This window comes from Candida jiufengensis, assembly GCF_024610255.1.
Source record: "Candida jiufengensis strain CBS 10846 chromosome Unknown scaffold2, whole genome shotgun sequence".
Classification (NCBI taxonomy): Eukaryota; Fungi; Ascomycota; class Pichiomycetes; order Serinales; family Debaryomycetaceae; genus Lodderomyces; species Lodderomyces jiufengensis.
The window spans coordinates 1,256,442-1,273,192 of NW_026261561.1; the positions used below are offsets into that span (position 1 = coordinate 1,256,442).

At 25.5% G+C, this 16,751-nt stretch overlaps 5 protein-coding genes across 5 annotated transcripts; 2 read left to right on the forward strand and 3 right to left on the reverse strand. All coding sequences in view use genetic code 12, as the record gives it.

Annotated features, from left to right (window-relative positions):
• Positions 1-598: 598 nt before the first annotated feature.
• KGF54_003588 (GCY1) lies at positions 599-1,567 on the forward strand (the record flags this gene model as incomplete). The annotated part of the gene is made up of 2 exons (XM_051764192.1): positions 599-794; positions 873-1,567. The coding sequence occupies 2 exons, from the start codon at positions 599-601 to the stop codon at positions 1,565-1,567; spliced, it is 891 nt and encodes a 296-aa protein (XP_051619648.1).
• Positions 1,568-2,930: 1,363 nt separating this feature from the next.
• On the forward strand, positions 2,931-4,862 carry KGF54_003589 (uncharacterized protein; the record flags this gene model as incomplete). Its single annotated transcript, XM_051764193.1, has 1 exon — positions 2,931-4,862. One exon carries the CDS (start codon positions 2,931-2,933, stop codon positions 4,860-4,862), a length of 1,932 nt encoding a protein of 643 aa, XP_051619649.1.
• A 754-nt stretch (positions 4,863-5,616) lies between these two features.
• KGF54_003590 (uncharacterized protein) lies at positions 5,617-8,229 on the reverse strand (the record flags this gene model as incomplete). Its single annotated transcript, XM_051764195.1, has 1 exon — positions 5,617-8,229. The coding sequence occupies one exon, from the start codon at positions 8,227-8,229 to the stop codon at positions 5,617-5,619; it is 2,613 nt and encodes an 870-aa protein (XP_051619650.1).
• Positions 8,230-13,052: 4,823 nt separating this feature from the next.
• On the reverse strand, positions 13,053-13,799 carry KGF54_003591 (glutathione S-transferase; the record flags this gene model as incomplete). Its single annotated transcript, XM_051764196.1, has 1 exon — positions 13,053-13,799. One exon carries the CDS (start codon positions 13,797-13,799, stop codon positions 13,053-13,055), a length of 747 nt encoding a protein of 248 aa, XP_051619651.1.
• A 1,349-nt stretch (positions 13,800-15,148) lies between these two features.
• DLD2 (D-lactate dehydrogenase) lies at positions 15,149-16,747 on the reverse strand (the record flags this gene model as incomplete). Its single annotated transcript, XM_051764197.1, has 1 exon — positions 15,149-16,747. The coding sequence occupies one exon, from the start codon at positions 16,745-16,747 to the stop codon at positions 15,149-15,151; it is 1,599 nt and encodes a 532-aa protein (XP_051619652.1).
• Between the last annotated feature and the right edge of the window lie 4 nt (positions 16,748-16,751).

Below are 16,751 nucleotides of genomic sequence, written 5' to 3' on the forward strand. Positions count from 1 at the left end.
TTCCTTGTGGCTCAGTTCGCTAGAATTGGCTGTTTGATATTCAAGATAAGCAATGAATTGCTCAAAATCAAGTGTTTCAACTCCATTTACATCATTAGAGTGAGGAAAGACAAAGCTAGCAGAATTGACCCTGGTATTTACTCATTTGTAATTAGCTTTCACTTTACTGACCAAAATACCTGTTCAATCTCAGAGCGATTCAAATGCCAATTGAGTAAGTGGCTCAAAGCTGGAGCAAAAACAATAGCACAATTTAAATATGTCAAACTTGAGACATTACGCGGAGTAATTACAACGGTTGATCGATTACTAATTACATTCAATGATGTAATTAGTGAATAATATATCAATTTGCTATGTTGTTGAATTATACACTACAAATCAACAACTGAACAATAGTTAACTATTGCCACACATGCAAGAATTTGGTAGCTTAAATCCCCCACCATTTTATAGTTTATTCCGTTTGATACCTTTATATAAATAGTTCAAATTCCCACAATTTTCAGGCTAACCATTTTTCAACAGAATTACTCAATTACATTTCAATCACTTAGTTCAATTTCAATCACTCAATTAAACAAATTAATAATACACAATGGCAGCTAAATTAGAATTTAACACTACAGAATTTACTTTAAATAATGGTCATAAAATCCCAGCCGTTGCTTTAGGTACATGGAGAGCAACTGAAAAAGATGCTGCTAAAAACTCAGTTAAAACTGCTTTAACTGAAGGTCATTATAGACATATTGATACTGCTGCTATTTATGGTAATGAAGAAGAAGTAGGAGGTATGTGAAGAATAATCAATTGGGAATATTAAAATTTGTAGATTAATTAGCTCAAATTACTAACACTTACATCTCTAGAGGGTATAAAAGCTGCAAATGTTGATAGAAAAAATATCTTCGTCACCACTAAACTTTGGAATTCAGAACATAAAAATGTTGAAAATGCATTAGATGAATCATTAAAAAAATTACAATTAGATTATGTTGATTTATATTTAATTCATTGGCCAGTTTCAACAAATCCAGAAACCAAAAAACCATATGATGATCATACATTTGTTGATACTTGGAGATCATTACAAAAAATTTATAAAGAAGGTAAAAAAGTTAAAGCTATTGGAGTATCAAATTTTACTATAAAAAAATTAGAAAAATTATTAAATTCAGAAGGAGTTGATATTGTACCTGCTGTAAATCAAGTTGAAGCTCATCCATTATTAACTCAACCAGAACTTGTAGATTATTTAAAATCAAAAAATATTTATTTAGAAGCTTATTCACCATTAGGTTCATCAGATTCTCCATTATTTAAAAATCCAACTATAGTTGAAATTGCTAAAAAATATCAAGTTGAACCAGCTCAAGTATTAATTTCATGGGCTATTCAAAGAAAAACAGTTGTATTACCTAAATCAGTAACTGAATCAAGAGTTATTTCAAATAATAAGACATTTGTTTTAGAAGATGAAGATTTTGAAAAATTAAATAAATTATCTGAAAAAGATGGTGTTGTTAGAACTTGTGATCCAGATTTTAATAATTTCAATGATTAGATTTAGTGGGTTTTTCCGTAGTTTAGATCTGGTTATAGATATAGATTTTATTATAGAACAATAGATTTATTAAGACTTTTATTAATATTGATGTAGATTTTGATGACAGCCCTAGCCAGTAATTGATGCAATCAGGAGATTAAACAATAATGCAACTATTGAGCATTATGTAGCAAGTCTATCATGTAGCAAGTTCATCATGTAGGTTATCACCTATGAATTTTGGCAGCTTGCTTACTTAAAAATCTCATCCAAATGGAATCAATTACGAGTAAAAAATCAATTAATCAAAGAAAGTGTAGAAAAACCACATGATCTTAAATCAAAGTTTTATACGTTCTCAAGGCAAGTAAGTCATAGAAATTAGAAATGATCTGTCATACTTTAATAAAATGGAAGTTTTTATTTATCATATGTCGGCAATTGAAAAACAGTAAAGAAAGTATAAGTCAAGCGCTTAATCCACGTCGTCTAATAAAAAATAAAATATATCAGAGATGGTTTTGCAACCATGAAGAGCAATGGATAAATTATTAAACATGATGATAAAATATTTCATTAATCTTAGTATTATGATTCCGGACTTGATTTATTATAATTCCACCTACTAAATCATAAATAATATTTTATAATCATCATTCTAATTTGATATTATTAATTATAACCATGATCAAATTAATAACAATAAAAAATTTTAGTCTAATTGCCCCTTAAGCTTAGTATAATAGTTTTGTTTGTTATTTTTAATATTCCGATTGATAATTTATCCGTTGATAATGAATAGAAAAAGGGGACCCTAATTTTTATTAATCATTAAAATTCTTATACGATTAATAACAAAACATTTTAAACTAAAGACTGATATTTATAAATACTAAGTAATCTTTTCTAGCTTAAATAAAAATATAAATTGATGTTCGCCTTAGTCTAGTTCTAATCAAACATGACATACGTTTAAGTCATTTCCGTCGACACAATACAAACAAAAAACAATAGAATATTAGTATTATTAATGACTTTGTATCATGATAATTTGTAAACGAATGGAAGGTTAAATTTGAGAAATGCACAATGTATGTTTTATTAAAATATGATTATTATTATTAAAAAATTTATAATATTTATATTAATAAAAAAATATTATATAAATTGAAAAAGAAAAAACTCTTTATTCATTCATTACTTTTATATCAATCACAACTATTCAATACAATAAATCAGGTCAATTATCATTTAAATATTAGTTCAACTAAATATTATTCATTCAGATATATTACTATTACTAGTACCAAGGAAATAAAAGACTTATAGAACCCCAATTGAAAAAAACAAAATATAGAATAAATCAAAATATGATTTTATAATGGATATACCCGTTAATATATTTTATATTGAAATTATACTATCAATTATATTCCTTGTATCTATAATATTAATTGGATTAAATTTAAAATCTCAATCAAATCAAGAAGAAAATTCTTATTTGTTTCAAAAGAATGAAAAATTTAATTCAATTGAATTAAGAAATTTTAAAAATTCTACTTCATCTTCATCTTCAACTTCAACTTCAACAGCTTCAGATTTTATAAAGATAGAAACCAATCCATTATGCGAAATTGTTGTATCACTAGAAATCAATCATAATATTACAGCTTGGTCTCCCATCACTAAAGAAAAACATATATTAACTAATAATATTTGGCCAGTAAATCATATATCAATAAGTGATGATGGGTTTGATATAATATTAATAAATTTTAATAAAAAAATAATTTATTGTTTTCAAAACTACAAGTTAAAATGGACTAAAATATATAATGATTTAAATCGTGAAACAAAGGTGTTAGAATCATTTTTCAGAAAAAAAACTGTAGCTGGTTATTTAACAAGGAAAATAATGAAAGATAATCATAAATCTGGGAATTTTCCGGCTCCTCCATCACCAATATTAGCTCCATCTACATTATCATCATTTACAATTCCAAGAGCTACATCAAGAAGACCACTGCATCCTCAATTACAACCACCTTTACCATCACTACTACAACAACAACCACAACAACAGCAAGTAAATAAAGAAATAAAACATTCAAATAATGATTATATACTAGTGCTAGAAACTGGTCAAATAATAGTCATATCATGTGATGATGGAACAATGAAAATTGAAAATTTCCCCAAATTATCAGCTGCTGCTAAAATAAAAACTCCAAGAATTAATGACAAAATATTATGTAAAAAGCAAAACGGAGAATATATAATAGGGACAGCAATCAACAATAAATTTATATTCAAAGAATTAAAATTAAAATTCATAAATGGACAAATTCCACCACCAACACAAAAATTTTTAAATACTCCTGCATTAATACCACTTGATTTTTTAGGTATGATAGTTTCAGTTCAAGATTTTACAGCAAGTCTAATTGATGTTCAAACAGGAGTAGTTTTGAAAACTTTCAATATTGGATATTTCAAAGCTGGTTCTTTTAAAGTTGCACATTCCGAACCAACACATTGTAAATTTTGTGGTTGTGTTTCAATCAATTCGTTATCATTAATTTATAAAGATGATTCGGGTATATTAATAATACACACTTACAAAATTGAAAGTAAAAGATCAAAAAATAGTATATGTCTAAGAGTCGAAAGAGATGTTAGAGAAATTAGATGTCTTGGATTTAATTCTATTAATGAATCTCAATATTGGTATGAAAATTTAAAATGTTGGCAAGTTACAGATGTAAATATGATTATTGGATTTGAAAAAATAAATTACATCAAAATTAATCAATCACTGTTAAAATCAAAATTACCTAAAGCATTAACAAACAACAATTTATTTTCATCATCATCATCAACAGTATGTACTTCGTCATCAGCTTTAAACCAAGACTCGCCAAAAAAACACAAACAACAACAACCAAATTTAAATAATCACACTCATGGATTACAATCAATAAGATTAAGAAATGTTTCAAAAGAAAAAATACAACAAGAAAAATATGAAGGTTTTATAATATCGTTAACAGATGGTAAAAAGGATAATTACCCATTAAATAATATATCCACTCCCAACTCATCATCATATTCATCATCGTCTTCAAAAATTGTATCAACTTCAAAATATGGATTTAAATCAATCCTTATTAATTTTGGTCAATGTTTTAAAATTTTTTATCAAGGTCATAATAAATTAATTGAAAATGATTTATATTATAATAATTTAAATAATACTTCTGGAAACAGTTTATTGTTTATTAATAAGAGAAGAAATAGATCTGTTGATGCATAAAGTTTGTGAGTAATTAATGGTTTTTGGTGTTTGAAAATTTGGTGATTTGAGTATGTTCACTACAATAGCATTGTTCATTTGTTTTCTGGTTTTAATTTAGTTCAATTTTATGATAAAATTTATATTGATTATGAAAGTATATATTTATATTATTAAATTTAATGTTTTTAATATGATGAATTCCGGTATGAGTGTAGTTTGGGCAAAAACGAGAAGATCTAAGGTACAATAATAATGAGTAAATAGCCAAAATTACAACGGTAATTGTTGCGTTGTTTGTAAACTCAAGAAAGCTCTTAAAATTTTTTTTGCAGAAATTAACTCCTGGTAGCTTAGTTGGTTTAAAGCACAAGACTGTAATATGTTTTCCCATTAGTCATCTTGGGATCGGGCGTTCGACTCGCCCCCGGGAGAGTTTTTTTAGTCTAAGTGATTTTTTTGATTTTTTTTGATTTTATTTGTCTAATTGAAGAAATCTTGATTTGAATAATCAAATATGGTTCATTATGATCGATTGATTAGTTGAGAATATGTGGTAAAGTCATATTTGTTTAAACTAGTGTATTACTTTTTGTTTTACTTAAAATTTTGGTTATTTTTTTTGAAAGCGTTTTTGGAAAATTGTAATATTTTGGTTGCCAAACGAGTAGAGAAATTCATTTCAAAGACTACAATTATTATTATTGATGATAAAAAGTGAATTAATTGTCTATTACCGTGCTAATTTTCAATCTTGTAAACTAATTGAAACTTATTAAAAATGACTTAATAATAAATAACAACTCCAAATACATCCAATTAAATTAAATCCAAACCCAAACCAAATAATCCAATAATGAAATTTTTCACCATAATTAAATCTATAATATAATAAATTTATTGAAATTAAAGAGAATGATAAACTTATAATCATCCCAAACACTAATATAATGAAAATACTTAAATTATCACGAATTAAAAACTTTGATCCAGTAACAGCATCTATATTGTTGAATATTGAATAGATCATACCTAATTGTATACCCATAAGAAATAAAGAAATGATATTTAATGCAAAATAAATATATGATAATGTCTTGTCATAACTTAATTCGTATTGCTTCTTGAATTCATTTCGTTGTAAATAACTCATTGGTTCTTCATTAATTGAATCATATGTCGAATTATTAAATATTTGATTTTGATAATTTTGATTAACATTCATTATACTTAATAACTTAGTATATGGATCAATATCTTCATTTTCATATGTATAAAAATATGGGTTTTCATAAATTGGTAATGGTTTTTCCTCTGGTGATTGATTAGTGTTGAAAAATTTCTTTTTAAGGTTGTAAATGGAAATCAAAAATTTATTAACTTGATTATCATGTAAATCATTAGTATTTTCATCTTCTGTAAAATTCATTTCTTGTGGTGATACACTTTCAGCAGAATCATGTTGAGTTTGTTCAAATATACTTGATCCAAAACTATTTTGCTGATTTGGACATTGTTGTGATATTGATAACTGTTCGTTTTGAATTGATTGAATTGACATTTTGTGTTTTATTATGTTGTTTGATTTTTTCTTTATGATGTTATCTTCTTCGTTTAATTGTTGATTTATTATATCTACATTTTCGAAGTTTTTTAATAAATTTAAGTTGAGCAAGTTTGTATAATGGTTGTTTATGAATTCATTGTTTGGGATGATATTGTAATAACAACTTACTTGATATTGATAAAAATCAAACTTTTTGTACAAGTTAATGTAGTTGTTATTTAATATTGATTTTAATTTTCTAGGAAATCTTCTTAAACTTGATAGATTGAAAGTATTATTGATTATACCATTTTTATTAACTTCTGTATTTAATGACGATTCAAAGTCAAATAAATTAGTATCATTAGAGTAGATACCTAAATGATTATGTGGGAAAACATCGAATTTTTCAACATCAGTTGGGAGAACTATAGTGTTGATATATTTATATTTGTTAGTTGTGTAAATCTCACTATCAAGTGTAATAAAATAATCATTTTCCTCTTGAAAATTTGTATTTGTTGTACTATGAGTTTCTTCTTCCTCTTCATTTTCTTCGTCCTCGAATTTTTCAATTTTAAATCTTGATCTTTTACAAATTAATTTTGAAGTTGGTAAATAATCATTTGCAACTATAAAATTGATTGTCTTTTTAGTTAATTGAGTAGAATCTTGAAATGCTATTGATAATTTATTTTTGTAATTTTCATTTGATCTATTTTGTAAATGTAATAAAAATGTTTCTACTACTTCATTATCCAATATACAATAAGAATTTTTTCTTAATCCACCAGTTGGTGCAATAATTGTAGATTGTGAATTTTTAGAACTTGTTATAATCTTTGCCGGATCTTTTAATAAATCATGATTTAAATAAATTACTGAAATTAAATCATCTTCAATACATTTCAAGTTTAAGTAGATATTAAAATTTATTATTACATCATTATTTAAATCATTTGGAATTAGGCAGTGACATTGAAAGTTCTTCTTAAGTTGTGTTAATAAATCAAAGTATGAACCGGGGGATGTAGGTAATTGTTGTTGGTTGCTATTGTTACCACAATTTGTTGAAGGTAATATGGAATTTTGATAATCTGATGAAGAATTTAAAGTTGAAGTTATTGAAAATAATGAGTTTTTTCTATGTAATTGATTAGAATGAGTGTGATTGTTGTAGCTATTATAGTCTTGATCAAAATGTTGTAGCAATTTTCTTTCATATTCAATCAAATTAATAAAGTTTGTTAATTTTAAAGTTAATTTGGTTAAATCAAAATTTATAAATGATTGAGGATTAGTCAAAAGATAGGTTTTTATATTTAAAATAAATTCAGTACCCAATTGTTTGTATTTATAATATTTTAAAAACTTTTTAAATATCTTTTTCAATGCAATTTTTTGAATTAATATAAATTTTGATAAATTTTTTAGTATAATTGATAATTCTATCGCTTGATAAAATAGTTCATCAATTTCAATTAAAATTGATTTTATATCTACTGAATCCTCATATGATTTTGCAATGGGACGCTCTCCCTCAGACTTGTGATCAACACTACTAGCAATAGCATTATTGTTATTTGCATTATAAACTTTTGATCTTATATTATTAAAAAATCTTTCAAGATATTTAAATTTTCTATTTAATTCACCATATTTTGTTTGAATAAATAAATTTATATAATCAATATTTTCAATAAAATTTTTGTTCAATTTGTTCAAGTCTTTCGAATTTGATTTAGTTATATTTTTAATTTTGAATTTCAAGTCATTATAATCTATATTATAACTTTTCCATTCAGGTATAGATAGATATTGTAAGTTATTTCCAAATTTCATCTATATATAATTTGAATTATTGATATTTCAGATGAATGTGTATGATGTGTATAATGTGTATAATAAATCAATTTGAATAGTGTTTAATTAAAAGTAAGGAATGTAAATCTTAATATGAAAAAAGTAATAATGTTTTGATAAAGGTAAAACTTTGATACAATGCTATAAATGATTGAAAAATGAATGCTAATTGATAAGATAATTTGTATAAAACTATTGATCTCCAGTATTAAAGAATTTGATAAGACTTAGTAAAAGATAATTATAATTGAAGCAGGTAGTAAAAATGTTATGAAACTAATAATTAATGATTAATGATTATGTATAATTAAAATGAAATGAAAATATTAAAAAGTAAATGTCAAATGTGTCAATGCAATAGAAGAAAATAAAATAATAATATGATACCAAGAATTTGATTTATTATAATAATAATATTAATTTAGTTGAAATGAAAATAAAATAATTAAGCAAACGATGGTTCTAAACGGTTTACTAATATTGATCTATGTAATGATGAGCTAACTTGAGTAGAAGGGGTATTGAAATATTTGAAATGAACAAAATAAAAAAGATAATTATTGGAATTAAATAATAAAATATAAATTGATGGTGGTTGTAAAAAAAAAAAAAACAAAAATTGATGATTATTAAAATAAATAAATAATTTTAAACTCAGGTGGAAAAATGTAAAATTATATTCTTAAAATATTTAATATGTACACAAAAATATAAATTAAAAATAAATGTAACACAACTTAATTAAAATTAAATTAATATTGTTTATTTAAATTTATTGAATACTAAACCAAATGATTTTTAAATAATCAGTAGAATACTCAAAGGTTGATTTGATTTATTGAATAATGAAAACAACTGAAAATATGATGTTGTATATATATTCCTATGTATATCTCACTAAAAGTTATGGTGTGGATAGTAGTTATTAAATTTTTAAATTGACCAATTAATATATTGAATATTTTTTGTAATGTGTAGAATTTATGTTTAATCAGAAGGTGAAAAATGTTAAATGGAACCAACTAAATGAATTATTTTCAACGTATATATTCTTTTTTCAGATAAGATAAATATGATCTTATTTTGCTTTCGATTAATTTTTGGTCCGCTTTGGGATAGATCTTTAATAAATTTTTTCCAGTTTTATTATTTAGGAGGATTATCATTTGTATTTATATTAATGATTAATGATTAATTTTAACCTTTTCAAATAATATAGAGTTTTAAGATTCTAAGTTTAGATACCTAATGGTTATGGTTATTATGAATATTTAACTATCCCCCCCCATTGAAAAATCATTTTAAATTTAGTTTTTATTTTATCATCACAATATCAATTACTTAATTTGGAATTTGTGTAATTAAATAGATTTTTTTTTAACTTTTAAATTAAACTTTTTTTTTATTTCTTTTTTTTTATTTCTCTACTTATATACAGTATCTCTCACTATTTAAATATTAAAAAAAAATGTAACCTTGAAAGAAATATTCAATTAGTTCAACTTTATCAGTTAAATAAATTTCAGTATTAATTAGCTCAATTTCAACATTAATAACCAGATAATCTTTATAAATATACAAATAAACAATTGTAGGAGATTTTAATCATTTATTGAAGTCAAAATTGCAGTTTCTTCATAAGGATCGATCAGATCTACGTTTTAAGCTATTAAAAGAATCAGAATTTCGCTTTTCTATTTATTACTAAAATGCACAATTATTAAATTAGTTATGAAATTCAAATTTTTAGTTTGAATTTATAAAACTAAAATTACAAATTTAAATTAATTCAATTTGCATTTACAGAAAAAAAGTATACTATAATTTGTTTCTTATCATAAATGAAACTCAAACGTTTGGCAAACTACTATTTTAGACAAATAACGAACATTCAGGGCATTAAAGTACCTAATGGTCTAAATCAGTAAAAATGAAAAATATTGGTATTATAGTGTAGATCTTTGTTTCCAGTGTATTAAATATGTTAATGCGAATTTAAAGTTTAGAACTTCTAGAACAACAAGTACTAAAATATTGGACGTACTATTAACTAATATCATAACTGTGTAAATCTAAAAAAAGGGATTTTAGGTTAATTCATTTAATAGAAAACAATAGAGTTTATCATTTCTAATTTATTGTAAAAATTAAAGCTCGTGTGAGTGATTATAAATTTAGAAATTATACTTTTTTTTTTCAATTAAAGATTATTACTTTATTTTTTTATTAAAAAAGTTTAATCTTAATATAGAATCGATTTAAAATCAAAGTTTCAAATAACCATTACAAAATTTGAATGGCAAAATTAGTCACTAATCCATACACTGAATCTTAGCAATTTATTGGTAGGCATTATAAGACAAAATTCAGTAGATAAATGTTGGATCTCCTTCCTTACTCTTTAGTAATTCAAGAATTAAAATTTATTACAGTTCCAAAATGGATGTGCCGTAGTGCGCAAATTCAAGTAATAGTTTTTTATAGATTTGACTTCTAATTTTTTATTTATTTTTATTTTTTTAAAACAATAATACGAAAACCCTAAAATATAAAGTTTCGAAATTGTTTTTAAATTTATTTTAGTTAAATTGATATTAAGTTTTTTAATATATTCATTTTGTGTGTGTTAATTGATAATTGGTCTAGCTCGTCATATACGAAATTTAAATTAATTGAAGATTGAAAACTATATGTACGCTCAAGAGCCCCTTCATCAAAATGATTTACATCTTGTAAAATATATTCAACTAAATCATTGAAGGACTATGGCTTTTTGAAGTATTTTCTGACACTTTTTTATTCAAAATTTCGGTTATCAAATCTCCTTTATTTTTACATCTTAACAAAATTGTCTAAAAAAGTTGATACTCATTAGGTGAATTTGAGAAACTAGTTCACTGAATTAAAGTTGTTTTTAGTAAAATTTTGGACAACTTTAATTTTAAGACATCAATGACTTTTTAGTCAAAGTTGTTTAGTTGAAGAAGAGAAAAGATAAAATCTTAAAATCTTGCACTAGCTAATGTGGTTAAACGTAGCTTAACTTTAGTATTAAAAAACTTTATATTGAAAAACTTTCTCCACTTCGCTATTAGTTTTAATTTGATGAATAATTGTTTGAACAGATGAAATATAAATTCTATTCTAAAATGTCTTTTCTTTTCTTTTGTTCAAATTTAGTAAAAATAATGTAGATCTGAGATCGCTTGCAAATGACACAATCTGATGATGATACCCAGGTAAACTAAATCCAATTTTATTTCTGTTAATTGTAGGTGATTGTTTCCTTATATTTTTCGTATATCTTTTTGACTCGATCGAAAAAGAGGACCAAAGAAATAAAGGAAACAAAAACAATTTTTTTTTTGTGTGAAACTTTAGTTCGTAAATGTTTGTTTTGTGCTAATTTATATTTTGTGCACCATTCTGAAGACAGATGAAAGGAAGTTACTTTCTCACAATTAAATTGTAGTATTATAGTCAAACAATAGAATAGTTAACGCTCGTGTGAGTTTTGATTCAATATTATTTCAAACTCGACCCCCAATTTTATACAAACTGAATAAAGTTTTAGAGTCTAAAATACTGTTCCCTGTAAAAATTTTTTAGAAAATCTCAAACAGAACAAGTTGACATCCTCTTAAGAAAAAAATAACTAGTTCTTGACCCAAGAAAAAATATCAAAGTTTTAGTTTTTATCAAATTTGAGAAAATAGAAGAAATTTGGACCAGTGAGTAAAAAATGAAAATGAGCTGGATTATAATACCGACAATATCGAAACAATTGTTATAAATTGACATAAGCCATAAAAAGATCTAACAAGTAAGATCAGTAAGATGACCTTTTTGACTCTTGGTTAGTGTAAAGATATTTAAAAAAAAATTGGATTTAGGGGGTGAACATGAAGCTAAATTTAGTGAATTATACTAAAAAGCGCAAACTTGCATAGAACCGATGCTTATCATATTTGAAATTAAAGTTTTGATTTGTTAGAATTAAAACAATATTCATGGAACAAAACTTTAACAATTAAAAACATTCAGATCTTGGCCAATTACTCAAGGGCTACATTTACTGATACATATCGTTTTGAGATGAATCAAAACCTTGGAACAAACTTCACAAACTTTTATTGCTGGTTTTTGTAGCATGTGATAATAATACTTGTTTGATAATACAAAATGCATCTTTTATTAAATTTTTTTTTTTTTACTTTTGATGCAGTTTGTAACTTCATCTCAAGTTTGTAACTTTTGATATTTTTTTAATCGCTTATGTACTTATCCAAAATATGTTATAAAACCGTTGAATTTTTTCGTAAGCGAATAACGGTACTTCGATAGCTTCAATTTTTTTAAATGTATCACTAAATTCAGTATGTTTTTATAAATAGGAGAACGGACATTCATCAAAACTGTTTTCTGCAGTTTAAAAAACCCTTGATTTAGACAAGGTAAAGAATTGCCGTTACAATGCATAATAAATAGTAAGAGCATGCTTATTTCTCTTCCATGAATATCATCGATGGAGATTCTTAAGTCCTTATTTACATTTTTAAAATGTGGGGGATCTACATAGCATTTTGTTGGACCAAATAATACCGTTATTCATGTATTTGAGCATTAGAAATGTTGGTTGCAAAACCATTTAAACAAAATTCAGTAGCACATTTTGAGAACAAGCAGAAACAAAATTATTTTAATACTTTTAGGCAACAACTAAAACCTAAATTATTTTAAATTTTCATTAAGTAATTATAAAACCTTCTAAAATCTATAAGCAATTGTTCATTTTATATTTCTCATAATTTACCATCAATAGCTATTTTTTGCATATCTTTGACTTGTTCTGCTGCTTTTTTCCAACCATCAAGTTTTGTTAAATTTAGGTAATACTGATATAATTCAGGATAATCATTTTTCAAACTTGTGTAGTTATCAGACATATCATCTCTAGTAAAAGCACTAAGTATTGGAAATGATAACATTATATCAGCAGCTGATAATTTATCACCAACTAAAAAATTTGAACCTTTTTTATTTTGTTCAGCTACAATATTGTTCAAGAATTTTAAATTTTTAAGTAATTCTGTTCCATAATAACCTTTATTTATTTGTCCAACTATTGGTTTAACCAAAAATCTTGCTGGGAACGGGGCAGTAGTTGCAGCAACATGATTGACTAATAATCCAACGAGCATTGGTTGTATGGTACCTTCGGAATAATGTAAAAAATAACCAATTTGATTAGCATCTTGAGAAGTTTCAGGTTTAAATTTGTTCTCCTTATCATAATTTTCAATTAAATATTGAACAATCCAGCCAGATTCAGCCAATGTAAATTTTTCACCATTTGGTTTTATAATTTCCAAAAGTGGAGATTTACCTAATGGATGTACATTTTCAAATTCTTTTGGAGCTCTTACACTTTGAACCCTTTTGTGTTTAATTAATTCATAATTTAAATTTAATTCTTCTAATAACCAAACTATTCTTTGAGCTCTTGAATATGGTAACCAATAAAGTTTTATTATATCTTCTTGTGACATTTAGCTTATTGGTAAAGTTCTAATGAAAATTTTTTGAGTGGGATATTTAAAATTGAAAAATAATATACTTCAAATAAGTATAAATACTTTTGCGGAGAAATTTAAAATTCCTAAATTGTTGCAAAATAATTTTAAAAAATTATGATATACGGAACGGATAACAAAATTCAAAATTATTACTTCAACAAAACTTATCCAATTACAAATACTTTAATTTTCTCCATTTTTTGAAGGACTCAGCATTATAATTCAATGAAATCTGAGAGTCTATTAGTTGCGGAGTTTATGAATTCATGTTGGTCACCGAGGTAGTTTCAGCCTTTCAAGTTTTCAATTTGATTTTTGACAACATTTCAATGAATAAGCAACTTTAATAATAAATCACGTGTCAAATTCCTCAGAAGTGGGTGGCTATTTTTGGAATTTTAATGAAATTTGTGCCAATAGCTCTGGTGGTCACTACAATCGTTTCAGATTCTTAGATACCCAGATCGATTCGTGCTACTAGCATTTTGAAAATATTGAAAAAAGTTTATGTATTTTCATGATGAACAAAAATGGATGAACAATTTCTGAACTTCAAATAGCGATATTTGATAATTTGATTTATAAATTCTGCAAGCTTTCCTTCTGAAAGAATATGTAAATTTCAATATCTTTAAATTTCTTTATTATTTTAAGTTATTGATTTTTTTTGTCATTTTAGTAATGTCAACCGTTAAAATCTAGCCACTACAGACGGAAATTATCGCATCATCAATAAGTTATTCTTTCTTTGTATCAAGAATGGACTATTTACAATGCTTCGAAATCTTTGTCACATCGAAAGATTGATCTCTAGATACAACAAATGTGTTTATAATGGCTGTAGGTCGAATTTCACGGGCCCGTTGTAAAAGACAATAGAGGACTTTTCAGACTAAGTTAATTCTAAGATTAACTTGATGGTCAAAGGAGGACAGAATGATCTTTTTCTCTTTTATATCTACGAACGTTGAAACATGTTATATAAATTCTTATATTAAACTCGAGAAACAGAACTATAATTTTTATTTTGTTTCACAAAAATAAAGTCGAATTTCAATCATGTTTCAGTCTAAGTTCCTAGTTGATGCAATCACTTAACAATTCAAAAATAGACGTGTTATTTTTCTTCAAATCAGTATAGCTGGATTTAATACATAATCTTTCTAGGTATGTATGAAATAAATATTCTCCAATTGCCGCTTCATAAAAGTTGGGCTAGAAATAAAATTAATACACTCATAAATTTAATAGCTACGAATGCATGATCAGCGTCTATTCTATGTCTATATATGTATAAATATTTTTTGATTTAATCTTTCACCTCAATATGCACCTTCATCATTTGGATCAATTTTAAAAATCTTATCAGGATTTAAAATTCTTTTAGGATCTAAAGCCATTTTAACTTTTCTCATCATATCAATAGTATCTTCACCTAATTCCAAAGTTAAAAATTTTCTTTTCAGTATACCAATACTATGTTCTCCAGTACATGTCCCATCATTTTCTATACCTAATTGGATCATTTTGTTAACTAATTGTTCAACTTCATTTCTTTTTTCCTTTTTGTAGAAAATATCTGCATGGAAATTCCCATCTCCAACGTGTGCTAATATTATAGAATTGAATCCGGAATTTTGCATCCATCCATTTATTGTATCTAATACAAAAGATAATCTTGATATAGGTACTGCAATATCAGTAACCCAAATTCTTACATCTTCATCAATTTCACTCCTACCCCAATCAATCATTGCATAAAATGCATTTTTTCTTGCTGAAAATAATTCATCACCTTCTTCTTTATTTTTAGCAAATATGAAACTTTCAGCTTTATTTTTAGTTGTTATTTGTTTAAGAATTTTAACATTTTCATTAACTACTATTTCGTTAATACCTCCAATTTTGAAAAAAATAGTTGGTACTTCTAACCATTTTTCAGTTGTATACCCACTATAATTTAAACAATGTATCATATCACCATCTAACATCTCTATAGCTGATGGTTGCATTCCCAGACGAAATACTTGTTCAACAGTTTCAGTAGCCAGTTTAATCAGTGGGAATTGTACAACAACTACAGTTTCTGATTTTGGAATAGGATAAACTTTAACAACTGCTTCTGTAACAATCCCTAATGTACCTTCACTACCAATAAATAAATTTGTTAAGTTATATCCAGCACTTGATTTTCTTGGTCTTTGTCTTGTTTTTATAATGGTTCCATCAGCTAATACTGCAGTTATTGATATTACATTTGCTGACATTGCACCATACCTTGAAGCATTAATTCCACTTGCATTAGTTGCAATCATCCCACCAATTTGTCCATTTGATCCACAATCTGTTCCCAACATTAAATCATAGGGTTTTAATTCTTCATTTAATTTTTGCCAATTAACTCCACATTGTAAAACTACATCTAGATCATTATCATTAATTTGTAAAATTTTATTCATTTTAGAAGTATCTACAACTATTCCTTGTCTTGTAGAATGGAAATGGCCCTCTAGACTACTACCTCCAGAAAATGGCACCACTGGAATTGAATATTTGTTACAAATTTTCAAAATTTCAGATACTTCTTCAGTTGTTTTTGGATATAAAATATATTGTGGGATTTCACCAGGTAATGGTTTATGAGTCGTAAATTCATTACCAGTATGGAATTCAATATCTGGTTTACTATTTGACACTTCAATTCCTAAATCTTTGAACTCCTGTATATGACTTGAGATATTTTTGCAATATTTTGGTGGTTCAATTGAGTTTAATTTTGTTGTTGATGTCAATGGAAATAGATTTAATGAAGATTTTGCATTTGTAGAGTGTTGACCATATTTATATGCTATTGTTGAAATCACTGCTGCCCCCGTGAGACTCGCCAATATTGGTCTAAACGGCACTTTCTTCCATGACATTTAT